Here is a 22,003-nt window from a genome sequence, read left to right on the forward strand (position 1 = left end):
CAGAGCATGTCCCTAGGGGCAGGGATTATTCTTGCCATTTTGCTAACAGTAAAACTCTGAGACTGAGGATTTGTCTGAGGCGGAGTCGGGCAGCAGAGTAGGGTCCTCCATTCAGTGGCTTTCTAGGAGAGGCTGTCTGCAGGAGAAGATGCTGGGAGACAAAACTGAAAAGGCAGTGACATGTGGCCCAGAGAAGGGAGAGGGAGGTGACAGGCAGTAGCTGAGATGCACAAGCAGATTTTTAGGATGGTTGCAACGATGGTGATTCTCCTGATGGTGATGCTGGTCAGTAGTGAGGACAGTGGTTTTAAGGGTAAGGTTCAAGGAGAAGTCGCTTCTCCTCCGCAGTGCGCTGGCCAGTGGCAGAAAACCGCACAGCACTGTACAAGTGGTTGGAGAGGATCAGCTTTGTAGGGGCTCTCTGCAGGGGGAGAAGCAGGCAGGGCCTGCAGCCTCTACCAGTGGTGCCTTCATTTTCAGGCTCAACTAGATATTGAGGCTCACAGAACTCCCAGTGAGCACACTTGGCACGAGATTCCCGTAGGGGGATACACGTGGAAACCACAGCCTCCGCAAGGCAGGTCCGGCTTACCCCCGCAGGAGAGTCTTTGCAGGACACTCCATATCCTAGTCCAGGCCTAGTCTCTCGGCCCCCAAATAATAGCTCAGGAAGAAGGGGATGAGATTCACAACAATGAGTGCAGGGTCCCTGCGAAAGTCTCTGCGGCCTCTCCCTTATCTGTGACATGGAATAGGAACACTCCCTTCAGAGTTGTTGAGAAGATGGAAGAAGATGGCCCAGGACAAGGAGTAGGCGCTCCTACGTATCAGTCACCAGGGCAGGAGGCCCCTGATCAGGGTGGATTCTGCTCTCCGAGGCACTCAATCAGGCTGTGCCCGATCCAGTCAAGGCCCGGAGAGCCTGGCCCCGCATCCCCACATAATTGAGAGTCTCCTGTTATTTGGAGCAATGCTCCTTCTTTTTTTTTTTTTTTTTTTGGATTTTTCTGAAGCTGGAAACGGGGAGAGACAGTCAGACAGACTCCCGCATGCACCCGGCATGCCCACCAGGGGTGACGCTCTGCCCACCAGGGGGCGATGCTCTGCCCCTTGCTCTGCCGCAACCAGAGCCACTCTAGCGCCTGAGGCAGAGGCCAAGGAGCCATCCCCAGCGCCCAGGCCATCTTTGCTCCAATGGAGCCTTGCTGCGGGAGGGGAAGAGAGAGACAGAGAGGAAGGAGAGGGGGGTGGAGAAGCAAATGGGCACTTCTCCTGTGTGCCCTGGCCGGGAATCGAACCCAGGTCCCCCGCACGCCAGGCCAACACTCTACCGCTGAGCCAACCAGCCAGGGCTGCAGTGCTCCTTGAAGATTGTGGGTTCCCTCACCCATGTCCCCTCAATGAGAAGATCTGATTGCACTGAGTGTCCTTGTTCCACCTGCCTCCTCCTCTGTCATCTCTAATGACACCGTCAGCCCCAGCAGAGGAGCCGACAGAGCTACCCCGAAAACAAATGGGACGTTCTCTGCACCAGTGGGTCACGTTATTAGAATTTAACAAGAGCAAATTAATTAAGGTCTTTGGCACCAAAAACATTTTTTTTTCACTCCACAGACCCAAGAGATTGACTACCAAAAAGTCAACTTGGCGAGAACAAGGACCGCACCCTCACCATGTTTGTTCTGTGGGGTCAAGGGGAGCGGGGGCCACACTTCTGAGCTGCTCCGTACCTTTAAAATGGTGGAATATGGTCACTGACAGAATTATTTTAATACATGGTTTTTATGAAAGCTTCCTTTGTATGCTGTTTATTCAGGTTCTTTCCTGTCATTTAGAGAGGCCTGGTGCCTGCCTTCTCACATAAGGAATTCAAATCCTGATGTATATAGTAAGCGAGCAGCAGGTGGAGGCAGCAGAACCAGAAACAGATGACTTTTCAAACTTGATTTTAATTCACATTAACTAAAAATACAGGCATGCCACAGAGATCCCTTCCTTTCTCCCCTCCTTTGGGCTAGAAATGGCCTGCCTGTCAAACCGCTTCACTCCCTGACTAGGAACCTTTGAGACCGTGCAGGGGCAGCCTGATGCAGAGGGGACTCTGGGAAGTAGGAGAAGCCGGTCTGAAAACCAGCTCGGCCCCTCACTTCCTCTCTAACCCTGGGCCAGTCCCTGCCTCTTTCTACAACTCAGGTAACTCATCTGTAAAATGACAGGGTTGGACCTGATCATCTCCAACGTCCTTCTAGGTCTGACTTTCTAGGATTTTGAAGTTACTTCCACTGTGAGAAGATGTCATCCTTCTCAGAGGCTGACAGTTGTGACTGTGGGGGGACTCTCAATAACAGTGGGCCAGGCCAGGCAACCGATAGGCATTGACCACGTAAATGAGCGAGTGAGACTCAGTCCATGTTCTGTTATCCACAGGTGGCTTATCTAACTTTTGGAATTAACTGTTAACTCACATCTCACCTGTGTCCTCCTTCACCCCTCACAGCTCTCTGTATACAAGCACCTCTCTCCACAGCTGAGCTGCTAGGTGTTTGGAGGATGAAGATGACTGATTTAGAAGCAGACACACCAAGTGAGCATGGTCCCCCTCAAAGGAGACCTGTTGGGAGGTAATTCACTTAATGCAGTTGTGCTGACAGGCTCAAAATAGTTTAGGAACACCTCTTGAGAACAGTCTTTGGAACAGACTCAGAGTGGCCTCTCTGTTGACAGTGGGTCTGTGACTAGAAATAGCCCAATATGATAAATAAGGCTGCTAATTCATTTTGGAGACCAATGAAACATGCCCAAATCTGCTTTTCTCTTGTGGACTCTAATCTAGCACTGAAGTGGTTTTAGTTCAGGTAACTCTAAACAGATATATATAAAAAATAACCCCCCAAATGTCAGTGGCTTAATGCAGTAGAAGTTCCTGATCAACGGGAGGTTCTCCTCCACACAGTGATTCAGGGACTCATGCTCTTCCATCTGGTGGCTCCACAGTCTCAAGGGCTTTTGAGTCTCCACCTAACAGAAAATAGAGAACATGGATAAGGGACACACACACTTTCCCCCTCAATACCCATATCTTACATCTTGGCCATGTTTGCATAAATAAACTACTTCTGTAACTTTATATTAACTCTTTTAAAATGAAGATATGTGACACTTATTTAATAATAATGATCATAAATTAACTAATATTTATTATTATGTACCAAGCACTATGAAAAGCGCTTTATAGACATCATCTTATTTGCCCCTTACAATTTTATGATATAGTTACTATCATAGTGCCCATTTTCTTGATGTGAAAACTGAGGCTAAGGGGTAAGTCACCCAAGATCATACAACTAAAACCCAGTTTCATCTGACCCAATGCCCGCAACCTTAACCACTCTGTTATAACAAGATAACACATATATTAAAACACATCTCATGAATTCAAATAGAAATCCTGTATACATATACATATATGATTTCCAAAAAAGTTATTTCCTTCCTAGTATGCTCTCTCTGAAGGCAGCACCAGACCTTGAGCACAGAGGAGAAAGCAGCCCAGACACATGGCACTGTTCTGTTTCAGATAAAAACTGGGTTTACGTCCTACTTCCTGGATGAGCCATGTGTCTTTGGGCAAGATATTCAGCCTCTCTTAGCTCAGTTTCCCCTTCTGTGAAGTAGAGGTAATATCACCTACCTCATAAGGTTTCTATGAAAAGTAGACTGACTGTATTTGCATTTTTGAGTGACAGAACATAGTAAGCATTCAACAAATAGTGACTATCATCGCCATCAATCACCGTCAACGCCATCACCTTCATCCTCACCATCCAGAGCAGCTGAGGAACTCAATCCTGTCTATATCTGTCCAGATAGTGAGAGCTCTAAGCCTCAGAAAGAAGTCCCACAGGAAAAAAAAATCCACAGTAAACACCCCACAGTATCGTAGGGCATAATTCACACACACCTCTGGAACGGACCTCTCAACTGCACCAGAGCAAAGATATCTGGAGCTCTTTCCTGCATCGTCCTTCCGAGTTCATCTCGCTTCATGACAAAGAGTCAGCACGCAATGGTTTCCCAGCGAAGGTCTCCTCACAGTTCCCTGCGATGCCCTGGCTGAGCGGAGTGCCAGTCTGAGGCACTGAGAAGCATCCTGTACGGCTGACCCAGGTCAACTGGCCCAGCTGGGGCTCTGCTAGGAGGGAACTCTTTCAGAAGTCGTCTCCCGGGGACAGCCTCTCCCCAGGCACTGAAAGCTGGAAACAGAAGGCGGCTTTGCATTCACACTCATGGAGTGCTTTCGGAGGCGCCCTCTGTCTTCTGAGTATCTGTTGAAAGGATCAGATGACTCAAAGCACTCATCAAACTAAGACTCAAAGCGTTGGAGTCGAGGTGAGCCTGCCCGGATGGGGCCCCTGGAGCCAATCTCCTCGAGAGGTTCATCCTGGCTGCACTTGTGAGAACACACAGCTGCCCCCCTGGAGAACGTTGGGCAAGTGGCATTGCCAATCCGGGCGGTCTCGGCCACACCTTCTGAACCCACCCACAGAGCTGCTTATGTTGATTTCTTTCCCACGCCCGCCTGCTAAGTTCTTTGCTGCGGGTTCTGCCAGGGCTGGCCCCCTGAGGTAGCCTCTGGAAGGTGAGGGTTTGGCAGTGGGGGGCCTTCGGAGGCATCTTGGCCCACAGCTGTCTGTAATTCTGCAGGGGGCTGGCGGCATCTGTCCGGGTCCCTTCTGAAGGCTCCTGGCGGTGGGAGAGGAGGCGCAGGGGGAAGGCTTCTCTCCCCTCCTGCTGAGTTGGCTGGTCTGAGGGCTCCTGGCAGCTCCAGCACGTTACTCATCGTAAACAGTGACTCAGGCTGACGGTCGGGAAGGACAGTTAGGAGACGGAAGAACAGGCGCCTGTGTTTGGGGACTGGGTTGGCAATGAAGAAGGAGGAAGAGACATGAGCGGGCCTTTTCTATCTTGTAGTCCCCCCCAATCCCACAACAGACAATATTGTGTAGCACTGAGTGTTAAATGTGTGCCTGGCACCGTGCCAGGCTCAATACCTTGTTTAATCTCACAATGACCATATAAGGAAGGGGTGCCGGTCCCAATTTACTCAGACAAAGAAAGTAACTTAATGTCACAAGCTAGTAAGTGACAGTGCTCTGAATGTTCCATACGTGTTGCTTGGTGAGCTGACTAAATTGTGGGCCAGAGGACTTGGGCTCTCAGAGAGAAAGAATCCTTTTCTCCAGCTTTCTGACATTCTCTTATCTATCACACCTGGAAGTGGAGTATTTTTTTTTTTTTTTTTTGTATTTTTCTGAAGCTGGAAACAGGGAGAGACAGTCAGACAGACTCCCCCATGCGCCCGACCTGGATCCACCCGGCACGCCCACCAGGGGGCGACGCTCTGCCCACCAGGGGGTGATGCTCTGCCCCTCCGGGGCGTCGCATAGCTCTGTTGCGACCAGAGCCACTCTAGCGCCTGGGGCAGAGGCCAAGGAGCCATCCCCAGTGCCCGGGCCATCTTTGCTCCAATGGAGCCTCGGCTGCGGGAGGGGAAGAGAGAGACTGAGAGGAAGGAGAAGGGGAGGGGTGGAGAAGCAGATGGGCGCTTCTCCTGTGTGCCCTGACCGGGAATTGAACCCGGGCCTTCTGCACGCCAGGCTGACGCTCTACCACTGAGCCAACCGGCCAGGGCCGGAAGTAGAGTATTATTTAAGTTACTTATAGCTCCTCTGTTTGTTCAAATTGAGAGCCTCTCGTGAGGCAGTCGGCCAGGATCAGGCCCTTGTCCTAGGCAGCGCTGCACAGTGTGGCCCATACCCAGGCAATTAGCATTGCCTGAGAGCTTCCTAGAAATGCAGGTTCTTAGGTCTCACCCCAGACCTACCAGCCAGACTCTCTGGGGGTGGGGTCTGGGAATCTGTATTTTAATAGACTCCCTGGTTGATTCTGGTCTGTGCTGACGTTTGAGAAGCACCGTTGGAGAGCTATCTGCAGCTTTTATACCATTTAACCAGATACCAGCAGGAGATGGGGTCGGTGAAGGGGGATTCTAACACAAGGGAGGGACCAGAGGCTTCTTCGCAGGTTCCTCAGTTAGTTTTGGCCTCTTAACTCCACACATGATGGGAACCAGGTGCTCAGGAGCGCATAGTAGGTACTCAGGAAACACCAAATAGAATTAAGTTGTGTCTCATTGATGTGGACACAACAAGAGCGATGACCAGGATTCAGCAAGGGCGGGCTGGGATGCCCCACCAAGAGGAACTCCCTGACACAGCTGTGTGAGCTCGGGGCTTGGGAGCCATGCGGGCAGGACTACCCGCTCACCATGGTCACCCTCCCTTCCATCCTTAGGGGCTGAGCAAAGGGCCATTTCAGCTGCAAGTCAGGGGGAGAGATGTGATGACAAAGGAAAGGTTCTGACAATCTATGGAGCCAACAGTTTTGTGAGGAAGACAAGGCTGAAAAGGTAGAGATGTTAGACAAAGGCGGCAATGCTTCTGACATGGGTTTCCTACAATGACAGCTCGGGGCTGGGCACCTGTAGGTGGTTTCCAGGCATCTGTTCAATTCAATGGGAAACCCCAGAAAAGGACTCAGTCAAAACTTGCTGGGTTTCGAATGTCCCCGTGCCTTCTGATTCTCCATTTTCTCCTGCTACTTCTCTGCCTCCCTTCACCAATTGCTTTCTTTCCTTCTATTCTAACTTCAGTCTCTCTTGCTCTCTTTTATCTTCTGCCATTTTCCACCCATCTTCTTTCTCTTCCATCTCTGCAACCTGCCCGCTTGAAGGCATCTCTTGCAATCAGATGAGCCCCACCTATCTTACTCCTTTAAAAAAAAGAAATTCTGCCACTCAAAGAATCAATAAGTAATTTGTAGTGCAGGGAGCAGAGGGTGTGCTGGGGAATAGATGTGAATGAGGTAGTTTGTGCTCTTCCAACTTTTGCCAAACAGGCATTATCTACAGAAACAGGTGTACCTTCCTCCCCTTCAGCCACCTATCCATTAAAATGGTTTAATTACCTCCTGAACACTAGACAGTTAGGTAATTAGAAGGCAGCATTCAGACCAAAAATGTAAGCCACCCTATTTAATCAGGGTGAAATTGTCTGATCAAGAAGCTCATTAAGAATCAAGTGGAGTGGCGCTTAATGGAAAGAGTTAGTTTAGGGCTTCAAAAGGTCCCCGTTCTCTCTCCCCCGGCCCCTGTCTCCTCCATCATCACCAAGGCTTCCTTGGTCTTCTGAACTGTGTTAGGTGCCCAACCCTCAGTCAAACCTGGCCCCTGTCCTCGAAGGTCCTATGATCGAGGGGAAAGAGTGTAGCAGTGTGCAAATGAATGCTACAGTGCCAAGGGCGCATGGGCACGTATTCAGAAGGTTGAAAGACGTGATGAGAGTTGGCATATTGGGAGAGGGTGGGAGAGTAGGTAAAGAGGAAGTCTCCTTGTCTGGAATCAGGCAGGGCCAATCAAGGGGTCCACAGGTTGTCCACAGAAGATTTAAGAACTCCCTAAAATTTAAAATTACAAGGATATTTCATGTATCTGGGGTTTTTTTTCCCAAAAAGATGGTCCTTAGCTTTCATGAGATCAACAAAGGGGTACATACCCCACACATTGGGATCTACTGGGCTGCAGGGAGAAAGTCTCTCATTCAGTGAACTCTTGAAGACACGCTGCACGAATGCAATTTCAAGACCTGTTGGAATGCTGGGGAAAGAGTGGCTGTGGGCAGCTGTCCTGCCTCCTAGAGCCACAGTGTGTTGGAGGCTGGAGAGGCTTTGAAGTGTTCCCATCCGGTCCCCTGGCTTCACATCAAGGAGGCTGAAGTGACTCATTGCTCTGTGCTCCTGTGAGTCTGCTCTTCCCCCTAGGGGCCAGACCAGCCTCCCCTGGATTTACAATTGCTGTAAATCCCATTGTGTCCCATCCACAGCCATGTCACTCACTATCACAGGCCCCAGCCTCCAAGGCCACCCTCGCAATGTGGACAATCAGCCCTTTCCTGTTTTGCTCATCCCTTATCTGGTCCCATCCTCTCAGCCCTCCTCTTGTGCCTTACGGACCTCATAGTCCATCACTGGCAACAGTTCTCTGCATGTTACTTTCATCTTTCCTTAACTGCAACCTAGCTGTCTTCCTGAGGGTATTGTTTCTCGCATGGCTGTCTCAAGTGTTGGCTGCTTTTTCTCATGCACTATTCTGTGGGGTCTGGAGATGGGGACCATGTCCTTCTTGCTCCCCATTACCACTTCCAAACCACCTCTCTTCCTTTTCCTTCAGAAGCTCCATCCCCTCTGCAGAGCATGTCATCATATACTTCCATCCCTTCCCCCTTCTTGATGCTGTTCAGGCTGCTGGGTGCCCACACACGTTCCTTGATGTACCTGGCTCATACACCCCCTCCCATCAGTCCTGACTTCAGCATCTCTATACATTAGTGATTCTCAGCAGAGGTGGTATCCTCCCCTAGGGGGAATTGTGGAAAAGTATGAGGTTTTTTTCGTTTGTTTTCAAATAGAGTTGTGCTCCAGCATTTATATTGAAATGTATATAGTCTTGTTATAAATGACTTCCCCTTTGTTTTTCTTTATTTTATCTGTTAGGGCATTATGTTATTTTTTTTCTTTTTCTTTTTTCTTTTTACAGAGACACAGAGATAGTCAGAGAGAGGGATAGAGAAGGACAGACAGAAACGGAGAGAGATGAGAAGCATCAATCATCAGTTTTTTGTTGCTATACCTTAGTTGTTCATTGATTGCTTTCTCACATGTGCCTTGACCGTGGGCCTTCAGCAGACCGAGTAACCCCCTGCTTGAGCCAGCAACCTTGGGTCCAAGCTGGTGAGCTTTGCTCAAACCAGATGAAGCCACGCTTAAGCTGGCAACCTCAGGGTCTCGAACCTGGGTCCTCCGCATCCCAGTCTGATGCTCTATCCACTGCGCCACCACCTGGTCAGGCATGTTATTTTTTTAAAGCAAGGGTCCCCAAACTTTTTACACAGGGGCCAGTTCACTGTCCCTCAGACCGTTGGAGGGCCAGACTATAAAAAAACTATGAACAAATCCCTACGCACACTGCACATATCTTATTTTAAAGTAAAAAAAAAAAAAGGAACAAATACAATATTTAAAATAAAGAACAAGTAAATTTAAATCAATAAACTGACCAGTATTTCAATGGGAACTATGCTCCTCTCACTGACCACCAATGAAAGAGGTGCCCCTTCTGGAAGTGCGGTGGGGGCCGGATAAATGGCCTCAGGGGGCCGCATGCGGGCCCGCAGGCCGAAGTTTGGGGACCCCTGTTTTTTTTTGGTTTGTTTTGTTTTGTTTTTGGGACCCCTGTTTTAAAGGAACCATAGTGACTTGTATTACCTTATGAATCACATTTCAGGATAAGAAAAGGGATAGTAAAATAGATTTGTTTGAAAAAGAGGGCATTTGGTCTGAAAGCTCTGAGGATGGCTGGTGCAGATAATCGGCCCAGCTCCTCATTACTCCAGAGCTCTTTTCCTCCAACCTCAGCTCCACCCAAGTGGGCACCCTCCAGACCTCATCATCCCCAAGAACCACACCACTCCTCAAATATCAATTTAAACCCTCTCTGATTATCACCCTCCCCCACTACCATGTTTGTAGTTTACTGATTTCTTTCTTTTTTTTTTTTTTTCAGGGACAGAGAGAGAGTCAGAGAGAGGGATAGACAGGGATAGACAGGCGGGAATGGAGAGAGATGAGAAGCATCAATCATCCGTTTTCGTGGCGACACCTTAGTTGTTCATTGATTGCTTTCTCATATGTGCCTTGACCACGGGCCTTCAGCAGACCGAGTAACCCCTTGCTCGAGGCAGCGACCTTGGGTCCAAGCTGGTGAGCTTTTGCTCAAACCAGATGAGCCTGCGCTCAAGCTGGTGACCTCGGGGTCTCGAACCTGGGTCCTCCGCATCCCAGTCCAACGTTCTATCCACTGCGCCACTGTCCGGTCAGGCGTTTACTGATTTCTTGATCAATGCATGGAAGAGGCAAGGAATGCAGGCGACTTCTAGAAGTTGAAAAGGCAATTCTCCAACGTCCTAGGGGCCTCTTATCATTGCCCCTATTGTTTTCTATTTTCATTTTTCACTATGTCTTCTGCCTTTTCTGTCCTCACTTCCCTCCTCCTCAGCCTAGACTCCATGGGCCAGTGTAATAACTACTCCCTCTCAAACAAACACCCATAATTATCACCCTGTCTCCTGTCTTACTTGCCTGGAGAAACAGTCTACACCAGGGGTAGTCAACCTTTTTATACCTACCACCCACTTTTGTATCTCTGTTAGTAGTAAAATTTTCTAACCGCCCACCGGTTCCACAGTAATGGTGATTTATAATGTAGGGAAGTAACCTTACTTTATAAAATTTATAAAGCAGTGTTACAACAAGTTAAAGCATATAATAAGAATTACTTACCAAGTACTTTATGTCAGATTTTCACTAAGTTTGGCAGAATAAATCTTTATAAAACAACTTACTCTAGTTAACTCTATCTTTTTATTTATACTTTAGTTGCTCCACTACCGCCCACCATGAAAGCTGGAACGCCCACCAGTGGGCAGGAGGGACCAGGTTGACTACCACTGGTCTACACTAATTGAACCCAACTCTTTTCTTACTCCACAAATGCACCTAGCAAGCAGTTAAAGGTGTAAAGTCACAGAACCAATGACTAGACTCACTTCACACTTATGGGCACCCAACACCTTCGGATAACTCTGACACATCATCTCACTTGTACATTCACTTTCCCACTTTCCAAGGTAATTATTTCCCAGTAATTGTCAATGCTTCCCTCCTAGCTGATGACTCCATGGAAGAAAACAATGCATTTGGATGAGAACTGCCTGGTTTTCCCACTGTCAGTTCTATCGTCTCTCCTCCGAGGTGCCCACCAGGCCAATGGCCACTCCTCATTTCCCTGACCTCTCAACAACACTTCAAAGAGTTATCCCACTCTCTTTCCCAAAACATGTTTTTCTCTGTACTCTGGGTCTCCACACTTGCTGGTCTTGCTTCTACACCATTTACTGCTCCTCCGGAGCCTCGTTGGCTGGCACCAACACCAAACTGCCACCAAATCTCTGTACATCAGAAGCCCTAGGGCTCTGACATTGGCCTTCTTCTCTTGTTTACCTTGTCTCATTTCAAATTCTACCTCTGCACTGATGACTTCTGTCTCCTCTCTCTAAGCTTCAGACTTATATGTTCAACTACTTAGCTGGTCCTTCCTGTGAGATTCCTATCAGACACCTTCAATTTACCATGAGTACAACATAACTATCACTGCGGCTCAGTAACCGCCCCCAAAGACCTCCAGGTCAGACTCCCTATCACCTGTTAATGTTACCTCATATGGTGAAAGAGATTTCACAGATGTGATTAAAGAATCTTGACATAGGGGGAGTATCCTGGATGGTCCAGATGGGCCTAGTGTCATCACAATGGTCTTATGGGAGGGAGGCAGAAGAACACCTGAAGACAGAAGAGCAGTAGCAGAGGTGACATTGGAAGAAAGAAGTGGACTGATGGGAAGAAGGAGCAAGGTGACTTCTAAAAGTAGAAGAGAGCGTGGAAACGGATTCTCCCCTCAAAGCCACCAGAAAGAACCAGCCTTGCTGACACCTTCAAATTTGCCTAGTGAGACTGATTTTAGACTCCTGATCTTCAGAACTATAAGAAAATACATTTATTTTTGTTTGTTTGTTTGTTTTTGTTGTTTGTTTGTTTTTTATAATTTTTTAAGACTTCTTTTTTTTCTTTTTTATTTATTTATTCATTTTAGAGTGGAGAGAGAGAGACAGAGAAAGGGAGAGAGAGGAGAGACAGAGAGAGAGAAGGGGGAGGAGCTGGAAGCATCAACTCCCATATGTGCCTTGACCAGGCAAGCCCAGGGTTTCGAACCGGCGACCTCAGCATTTCCAGGTTGACGCTTTATCCACTGTGCCACCACAGGTCAGGCGGTTTTTGTTTTTTTTACAGAGACAGAGAGAGAGTCAGAGAGAGGAATAGATAGGGACAGACAGGAACGGAGAGAGATGAGAAGCATCAATTATTAGTTTTTTGTTGCGACACCTTAGTTGTTCATTGATTGATTTCTCATATGTACCTTGACCATGGGGCTACAGCAGACCAAGTAACCCCTTGCTCAAGCCAGCGACCTTGGGTCCAAGCTGGTGAGCTTTTGCTCAAACCAGATGAGCCCACGTTCAAGCTGGCGACCTCGGGGTCTCGAACCTGGGTCCTCCACATCCCAGTCTGACGCTCTATCCACTGTGCCACTGCCTGGTCAGGCCATTTGTGTTATTTTAAGCCACAAAATGTGTGGTAATTTGTTATAGCAACTATAGGAAACTAATACAGTCATGGCCACCACCACACAATTCCACAGCCCCTACTCTGTGAGTTTCACATTCTAATAAATGGCACCACTACTAACAGTGGAGGCCAAAAGCTTCCAAGTTGTTCAGATTTTTCTCCTGACTTCCACCTCACCTGCCAGCAGGTGGTCAGCTCTACCCCCAACATACATACTGATTCCAATGATCTCTCACTGTCTCCACTGCTATCACCTGAGTCTCGGCCCCCCTCATTCTCAACCTGAATCGTTGCATCACTTCCTGCTTGGTCTTCTGTTCCGACTCTTATTCTCCTCGGGTGATTGCTTCTCAGGAGCCAGAATGAACTTTCTGGAGGGTAAATCAGATCACATCCACCCCCCCCCCCCTTAAATCCTTGCCTGGCTCCCATTATACTCAGGATAAAATATGAAAATTCCTTGTCATAGCCGACAAAGCCCCTGTCCCAGACTGGCCTCTGCACTTACCTCCCTGACGTCCCCGCTCACTCCCTGCGCCCTGGTCACACCAGACTCTTCTCTGGCCCTTTGCATGCATTCCTACGCCTTGGCCTTTGAACTTGCAGCTCCTCCCACTAAAATGCTCTTTTTTCGGATCTTTGCGTGGATCCCACCTTCTCATCATTTGTCTCAGGTCAGCTATCATATCACCTCCCCCAGAGGCCTTTCCCACCACCGTCTTGCTAACACGGGACCTTTAACGTCTGTAGCCAGGGGCCGCTTCACCCCATTTTATCTTCCTCATAGCGTTTTGTCAGCACCTAAAGTAGTCCTACTGGCTTGTTCACGTGTCTGTTGCGTCACAACTAGAATGAATGCAAGCTCTCTGAGGGCAGGACTCTGTCCTGCTCACTGCAGTATCCCTTGTGCTTGGCACACAGTAGGTACGCAATTGATACTCATTTGCCTGACATTCTCACATGGCTTGTTTCTGACTCTTCCTTCCCACTGGTTAGTATAACGGTATCAAAGTTCTCTCTCCCAGGGGTGTGTGTATTTCAGTGGCACTGGGCTACTTGTATGAAAAGTTAACCGGTGGGATTTCAGACATCATCCAGCAGGCACGGCATGAACATGGGTGTTTCTTTTATGGTGCCTTTCAAAGCGTATGATTCATTCAACTTCAGCTAAGTCCCAGTTGCCATGGATACGTGGGAGCGGGAGGAAAGATCACAGGGTGGGGCAGAAGTAGGTTTACAATGGCAAGTACTCGAAACAGAATTTGTTCTTGTATTATTACTTATTCATCATTATATTGTTTTCTTTTTTAATGGAAAGGACATGGCTCTGTGAGATTTAACCTTTATTTATTGACTTTTTAGAGAGAGGAAAGGAGAGCAAGGGGGAGAGAGAGAGAAACATCGATCTGTTGTTCCACTTATAGAACCCGCACCCTGGCCATGTCAGGACGATGCTCTATAGAGCCACCCGGCCACAGGGCCTATTTTATTTTCTATATGAACAACTGTAAACCTGCTTTTGCCCCACCCTGTATTGATATTATGCCTCGATGGACAACACGTTTGGGTTTTGCGAAGCCGAGATGTGGCGGGTAGAGCAGAGGCAGCAGAGGCGTCCCGTGGAGGCGCACAGTCATCTCCCGGACATGGTGCCCCCACTGAAGACTCATTGCGCCTAGGAACGCAGGGATGGGGACACGTGGCTCAGAGCTGACAGGTCAGTTTGAAAAGAACAAATCAAACGACATCAATCCAGCTCGCTCCACACTTCTCTTCGTTTATAAATAAAGGGAGACTGAGACTGTGACTTGTGTCCCCTCACTTGGCTTTTGTCCTTCCTCTCTCCCCGCTGCCTCAGGTCTCATCATCCACGAGGGGCCCTCTGTGTACCGCATCTTCAAGCGGTGGCAGGCTGTCAACCAGCAGTGGAAAGTGCTGAACTATGACAAGACAAAAGACCTGGAGGACCAGAAGTCGGGAGGCAGGACAAACCCCCGGACCTCCTCGTCCACCCAGGCCCACGTCCTCCCCTCCGAGGAGGAGGCTGTGGACACCCCTGCCCCCGAGGAGGGTCCTGCCCGGGCAGCCAGCCACCCCTCGGGCCCTCTGTCCGATCACCACTGTGCTTACACCATCCTGCACATCTTGAGTCACCTGAGACCTCATGAACAGCGGAGCCCCCAGGGCGGCAGCCGAGAGCTCGTCATGAGGGTCACGACAGTGTGAGAAGAAAGCCCTGGAGGGTTGGCCGTGACCATGCGCAGGAGGGGGGGGGGGCAGGAGGGGCTGGGCTCCCCGGGGTGCTGGTCTAGGGAGCCAGCCTGGGGAGGCCAGGGGGCTCCCTGGGGGCCAGAGCAGAGGGCAGGCAGCGGGTGGGGGGCCTGGAGGGGTCTGGGGGCAGGACTGGAGCTGGAGTGAGGGTCGCTGGGGCGGTTTCGTGGTTTCCGATCAGTCAGTACCATTCTCCAACAAGAGCAAGGAACACCAGGACAAACTCCACAACCAAGTGCAATGTGGACTGAACCTAACACAACACCACGACAACGTCGGCCAGATTTGCCCGCGCACGCGCACGACGTCCCTGCGAGAGGTGGAGGCTGCAGGGCCCAGGCCAGCCTGGGGGTGGGGGAGAGATCGTGCAATGGGTGCGGGTCAGAACCGCACTGGCAGCCTGCCCTGCTTTCCCCTTCAGTTTGTTCTGGTTTCTCTCTGGGCCTGACCCGCTGGCTGCGTGGGAGGGAGCGGGACGGTGCGGGCTGGCGGGGTGATAGTTTCTGCAGCCCCTGGGCGGGCCAGCTTTCTAACTCAGATGGCTTTAGCAAGGCTGGGGTGGGCAGTGTAGGGAGGGAAAGGTTGGGGCCGGAGGGGCCAGAGGGCGGGGAGTTTTCTTCTCTTCCAGACCTTCCAAAGTGGAACTCCCAGTTTCTGGTGGGCTCAAAGAGGGCTTAGGTTTGGAGATGGATGTGTTTTTGTGCCCTTGTTACTTTATTTTATGGTGATTTGGCTCAAAGATGTTTACAGGACACACACACACACACATACACACACACACACACACACACCCTAGAGAAAAGTACAGATCTCCTATGGGTATCTCAAGCACAGTCCTGTTGCTGTGGCTTCAGCCTTCAAAGCTGTCAATCCAGGAGCAAGTTTCCCAACTGCCCAGCCCCACCTGCGGCCAGGACACGAGCAGTGCCACGCCTCCTCGTCCGGCCCTGGTGCACACGGAGGGCTCCTGCAGCAGACTGAGGGCGCTGGCGGGGCGTGTCCCAGGGCGTGGAGTGCAGACCAGCCTGAGTATTCCTTGCTGCTGGGGACCCTCCCCGAGGGCGCTGGTGGGGCGTGTCCCAGGGCGTGGAGTGCAGACCTTGCTGCTGGGGACCCTTCCCGAAGGCGGTTTGGCTCAGCCCTCAGTGCTAGTGCTCCCTGGTCTCCCCCAAGCACTGAGGCGGGTCCAGGGACCCTGGCAGGGAAGGCCACTGGGTGGTCACCTGTAGAGTTTCTTGTCATTGCACAACGGCTGCGTCATCATGGGTATTCAAGGGACACTGTCAAGTACTTTTTTAAACCAGTTTTTAGGGTTTTTTAAAACTCTCTGTTGTTTGTATTATTCTCTTAAAAGCTTGAAAATAAAATTTCTTTCCCTAGCACTAGTGTCCTTTTCCATGTGTGGATTTCCCTCCCTCTGTCCTGTTCTCCCTCTGTGGTGCAGTCATGCCCCCTCTCCCTTGTGTCTTCTCCACCCATAACTCTCCCCCGTAGCAAGAAGTAAAGTGTTTTCATTTCTGCTTGGATATACAGAGGGCTAGGACAGGTGTGTGTGTGCGTGTGTGTGTGTGTGTGTGTGTGTGCGTGCGCGCGCACGCACGCCTGCTGTGAAACACCGGGACTCCTGGCTTCTTCCTGGCTTCCTGGCAGATGGACCCTTCAAGTGAAAAGAATGACTCCCAAACTCTCCCCAGGTTTCTGCCCAGGAAACCTAGAAGCAGAGACCAGGCCGTCGGGGGGAAATCTGGAGCCCTTTCACCCCATCGGGTCATTTCCCAGAAGCTGAGAAAACCACAGGAGAGGCTGAATGTGTGAGCACCTCATTCTCCTGCTGCTTTTCCTTTGACTGTCAGAGAGCCGCTCCCAGGTTAGGGTGCCAGAGAAGGCTTGGACATCCTAGGCGGCGGGCAAGATCTTTTTTCTCTTCAACCTGACCTGGCTGTCTTTCCTCAGGGCTGGCAGCCGGTCTAGCAAAGTTGTCAGTGGGATGTCGCAGACTTAGGGAGGTTCCTCCCCTGACGGACATAATAGTTGGAGAGGGACCAAAGGATGCAAACTAGGAAATCACATAAACAAGCGACACCCAACAAAACCATACAAATACCTCCTGTAGAGTCAAGGTGTCTGTTTTTCTGTGTGGTCTCAGAACAGGCCATTCAGTTTAATTCAATATTTATGGGGGCCTGACCAGGCGGTGGCGCAGTGGATAGAGTGTCAGACTGGGACGCAAAGGACCCGGGTTCGAGACCCCGAGGTCACCGGCTTGAGTGCGTGCGTACTCATCCGCTTTGAGCAAAGCTCACCAGCTTGAGCCCAAGGTCACTGGCTTGAACAAGGGGTCACTTGCTCTGCTGTAGCCCCAGTCAAGGCACATATGAGAAAGCAATCAATGAACAACTAAGGAGCTGCAACAAAGAATTGATGCTTCTTATTTCTCTCCCTTCCTGTCTGTCCCTATCTGTCCTTCTCTCTGACTCTCTCTTTGTTTCTGTCACAAAAAAAAAAAATAAATAAATAAATAAAAATAAAAAATTATGGGCAATATCATAGATGTCGTACATGGACTATCTATTTTCCAAAACAGTATTAGAATACAACAAAATGTGCACGTCACCACAACTATAGTGGCCATCACGTTGTCTGTGGTGACTCCCAGGGCCCTTCAGAATCTTGTGGTCATGCAGGGTCATCGCTGAGAATCTGCTCCTGAAGAAGAGGCGATTAAGGACAGATGCTCACAGAACGCTAGAGTTTGTTGGATATTGATGATGTAAACTCCACGACTGCAAAAACCTTGTCTGTCTTGTTTATTGCTATATAGCCAGGAAGTACAACCGTGCATGGCACATTGTAGGTGCTCATTAAATATTTTTGCATGGATAAGGTACTCCTAGAAGAGAACCAGACTACCATCAGCAGGCAGGAGATGTGCCTCTTTTTCTTTTAAACGTACATTTCAGCTCTCAAGTTCAATCAGAGTAGAAGAGGAAAGCCCACTTCTCTAGCCAGCAGATTCCCTGTGCCTTGCAAGAGGGAGACGATGGGTCTAAGAATGAATGAACTAGTTATTTATATTTTATATGCATCTCTGGGGTGTGAGGTAGAAGTGCACCCTGATGACCAGAGACCACTTTCCTCCTCCAGATGTGCAAGTCATCATTCACACCAACAGACAAACGTTCCAGGTTCCTGGGGGGTATCTAATCCTGGACAATGAGAAGTAACCTAGAGAGCTCACTTGCACATTATCCATAAGTACGGCCCATGCACAGGACAAAACGTCTGCTGACACCTGAGGCTCTTACCATGTGCCGGACACCAAATTAAATACTTTATATGTACCAACACGCTCAGTATTTCCACAAATGATGAAGTAGGTACCATTATTATCTTCATTTTACAGATGTGGACACTTAGTGAAAAGGTTAAGTAACTGGCCCATCATCAGGAGCCAGGGATCCATCCCAGCTTTGATGGTGACCGCTTTATTCCACTCCTGGGGGACAACAGTCACTAGTTTAAAGGGAATCTACGTTAGGCCAGTGCAGGGCAGTCATCATGGTAGAGGTCTACAGAAAAATTGTGGAAATTTTGGGGAAACTGGGGCTAAGTAATTATACACTATTTCTGTCCCCTACCCCCCCCAAAAAATAAGTTTACCTAAAAATTGATTTTTGACATTGTATCCTGGCTGAATGAAAGCCTGTATAATAGAGAGCTGGCTATATTTAGACACTGAAGAATTCTGGAAAGACACTGGACTCATTCAACCACATTTTTTATAAACAAAGGGCCAGGTTCCATAGAAATCATAGAGTCTTCTTTTTTGAGAAAGAAGAAAAGTGAAAAATCACCCTATTTATTGAAACTAGCCTTTTGGCCCTGGTTCCAAGTGAGTGGTACGGAGCGGAGGGTTGGGGGTTCTAGTCATGGCTCACAAAATTTAGGAGGACCTCGCAATTCTGAAGCCTCATCCCTATGATCTGGAGAATCAAATCTGTCACCAGCTTAGAACACGGTACCACCGGGCCATAGAATATTTCTATAATTTTATTTATTCATTTTAGAGAGGAGAGAGAAAGGGAGAAGAGAGAGACAGAGAGGGAGAGAGAGAGAGGAGAGAAAGACAGAGAGAGAAGGTGGGGAGGAGCTGGAAGCATCAACTCCCATATGTGCCTTGACCAGGCAAGCCCAGGGTTTCGAACCGGCGACCTCAGCATTTCCAGGTCGACGTTTTATCCACTGCGCCACCACAGGTCAGGCATCATAGAATTTTTTATGAGAGAGTTTCCTACGATTTCCTTGTTTTACATGTGAGATTGAACATGTACAACAGAGGACAGAGGCGTGGTCTGGATACAACAAGAAGCAGTTCTTAAGAGGAATGATGTGCTTTGTGAGCAGAACTGGTTGTATTGCGGAGATGAGGGAGGGGAGGGGACAGGTCATGTTATGCCTTATTCCTCTTTACCTCTTCTCAAATTATCCTGTTTCTCCATTAGTAACAAGCAAACAGGATGACTTGACCTGCAAGGGTCTGATCCTACAGCAGTGATGCAGCTAAGCCTTCTCCGCACCCAACCCCACCCACCCTTACTGGCAGAACGGCATGTGGAAACTGGGAAGTGCTTGTGGTGCCAGGGACAGTTGGGTGACACTTTTAAGATGACTCTAAGTGAGGATCCAAGAGTGGCTTCCCCCTAATCTGAGTCTGGGGTCTGGGCTGCCTCAGGTTGCCGGTAGGCTAAGCATCCACTTGTCCCTCCAAACACACTTCCTCATGCTGCCCCGCTCCTGCTCTGGCATTTCCTACCTAGTCCTCACCTAGCCCATCATGGGAACAAGGATCCACTGGGCAAAGGCTTTCCCCTTCCTGAACTCCAACCCAATGAGAAGTGAAGCCCCCAGGGTCCTCCTGGACCCTTGCCGCTGGTCACTGGGATGAGTCACTCCTCTTTAAGTGGGTGACCTAACTATGTACTAAACACCTCACCATCACACACACCAGCTAAATTTAGAGTACTTTCTATATGCCAAGCCTTGTATCACACTTTTTCATGTATAGTAACTTATTTAATTCCCAAAACAACCTCACGAAGTTGGGGACTACTATTATTCCCATTTTTCAGGTGAGGAAACCGAGGCACAGAGAGGGGTTAAGCATGTTGCCCAAGGTCACGTGGCTACACAGGGCAAGGGTAGAATTTATACCACAGCAGTCTGTTGTCACATGTTAGGCACTAACTACTACATTATACTGTTGCTCAGAAAAGTGGACGTGCATTTAAAAGTTTTATCTGGACCTGAGAGGGAGTAGAGGAGAATGAATGAGCCCAACAACTGGTTGGAGCCCGGCCTGTGTCACCTGCTCCTCCTCCGAGTCAGCTAAGGTCAGCCCACCCCGCTCTGATCTCCATCCTGTGGAATTTTTAATAATTCAGACGCTAGAAGTTGTTCAGTTGCTGCCTACGCCAATTTCCAGAGTGTCCTAAACTTCTTGTCTTGTTATAATTCTCTTATTTCAACTCAAGGTTAAGCCTAAATGTTGGACATGATTCCTCTTTCTTGATTCTCCCTCCCACTCAAAATACTACCACTTACAGTTGTGTGTCAACTAGTTTTACTAGAAATCCAGAGGTACCTTGAAGATTACTCATATAAAAACATGTAGTGAGAGATTGCTCTGTGGAAGCTTCTTCCCAAGCGGGCATCTCACATATAAATCAGAGAGAACTACCTCCAAATATCTCACTGTCTGGTTTCTAGACTCCAGGAAGAGACTCAGCATTTCCTATCCAAAGCTTTTTTCTTGAAAGAGCCTGACAGGCTTACTCCTCCTCACAAACTGTAAACAAGTTAACAATGGAAACCCAGTTCTTCCTACTGTCTTTCTTTCCAACGAGTCTCCTTTACTGCTCACACAAAACTCTTCACTCTGACACTTCTACTGCGGATGTTTTTCCCACAACAAACAATTCTCTGTGACACCAGTTGGGTGTCTGACAATTTAACTCAGTTCTCACACTCCCTGGAGATGGTGTTAAGATCCCACAGGTTAAGGACTCAGTCCTGCAAGATGGTTTCCCCACTGCACCCGCCCCTTGCTACACACACTTCTTTTTTTTTTTTTCCTTTTTTTTTTGTATGTTTCTGAAGCTGGAAACGGGGAGAGACAGTCAGACAGACTCCCGCATGCGCCCGACCGGGATCCACCCGGCACGTCCACCAGGGGCGAAGCTCTGCCCTCCAGGGGGCGACGCTCTGCCCCTCCGGGGCGTCGCTCTGCCGGCGACCAGAGCCACTTTAGCGCCTGGGGCAGAGGCCAAGGAGCCATCCCCAGCGCCCGGGCCATCTTTGCTCCAATGGAGCCTTGGAGCCTTGGCTGCGGGAGGGGAAGAAAGAGACAGAGAGGAAGGGGGGGGGGAGGGGTGGAGAAGCAAATGGGCGCTTCTCCTGTGTGCCGTGGCCGGGAATCGAACCCGGGTCCCCCTCATGCCAGGCCGACGCTCTACCGCTGAGCCAACCGGCCAGGGCCTCTGCACACACTTCTGATGCCAGAGGAAAGCTAGGCTGTGACCTGTGCTTCTGACCAACCGGGCGGGTTCTCCTGGTTCCCTGACCCCCTCCCAGGGTCTGATCAGTTTGCTAGCGCAGCTCACAGAGCTCAGGGACACAAGCAGTCCAGCAGTTTACTAAAGGATCTGACACAGGACACCGATGGACAGCCAGAGGAAGAGAGACACAGGGTGAGGCCTGGGAGGGGCCCGAGTGTCGGAGTTCAGCCGAACGGAGTTAGGGGTGTCACCCCACTGGTGTGGGTGGATTCAACCACCTGGAGGCTCTGCAAACCCCATGCTATTGGGCTCTTACGGAGGCTCCTTCACACAGGTGTGATCAATTCCTGATTCCATTTTCAATCCTTCTGCTCTCTCTGGAGGATGGGGGGGTGGGGCTGAAAACTCCAGGCTTCTAATCCCGGGCCGGTCTTTCTGGGGCCCCCATCCAAGAGCCCACTCAGAGTCACCTCATTAGAACAAAAGACACTGCTAGTGCTCTTATCACTAAGGACTTTACAAGAGTGTCCGGAGCTCTGTGTCAGAGGCTGGGGGCAGAGGCCAGTATCTATGTTCTATTATCTAATACCAATACTCTTCGTCCTGGGACATGAGCAGTTTGAAGAGGCGGTAATTCCTAAGCAAGAGAAGTCACCCTGTAAGCGGTAGGATTTCAGGAACGCCGAGCAGGTGGAGGGCTGTGCTGCATCCTCCCGACCAGGAGGATCACAGCTGAGTGTGCATGTGACACACAGACACAGAAACACGGAGCACGAGTGACAGTGCGTTCCTTGCCGAGGCCTGTTGACTGGGCAGGAGGA

General features: G+C 49.5%; 1 protein-coding gene across 1 annotated transcript in view; it reads left to right on the top strand.

Annotated features, from left to right (window-relative positions):
• The window catches only part of MARCHF4 (membrane associated ring-CH-type finger 4), a 103,093-nt gene extending 88,487 nt beyond the window's left edge, over positions 1–14,606 (top strand). Inside the window, exon 5 of the mRNA XM_066232899.1 lies at positions 14,216–14,606. Within this exon, the coding sequence (XP_066088996.1) occupies positions 14,216–14,583 (368 nt within the window). The 3' untranslated portion in view covers positions 14,584–14,606. The remainder of the gene's footprint in view (positions 1–14,215) is intronic.
• Positions 14,607–22,003: the final 7,397 nt, after the last annotated feature.

Source organism: Saccopteryx bilineata, chromosome 5 (assembly GCF_036850765.1).
Source record: "Saccopteryx bilineata isolate mSacBil1 chromosome 5, mSacBil1_pri_phased_curated, whole genome shotgun sequence".
NCBI classification, from domain to species: Eukaryota; Metazoa; Chordata; class Mammalia; order Chiroptera; family Emballonuridae; genus Saccopteryx; species Saccopteryx bilineata.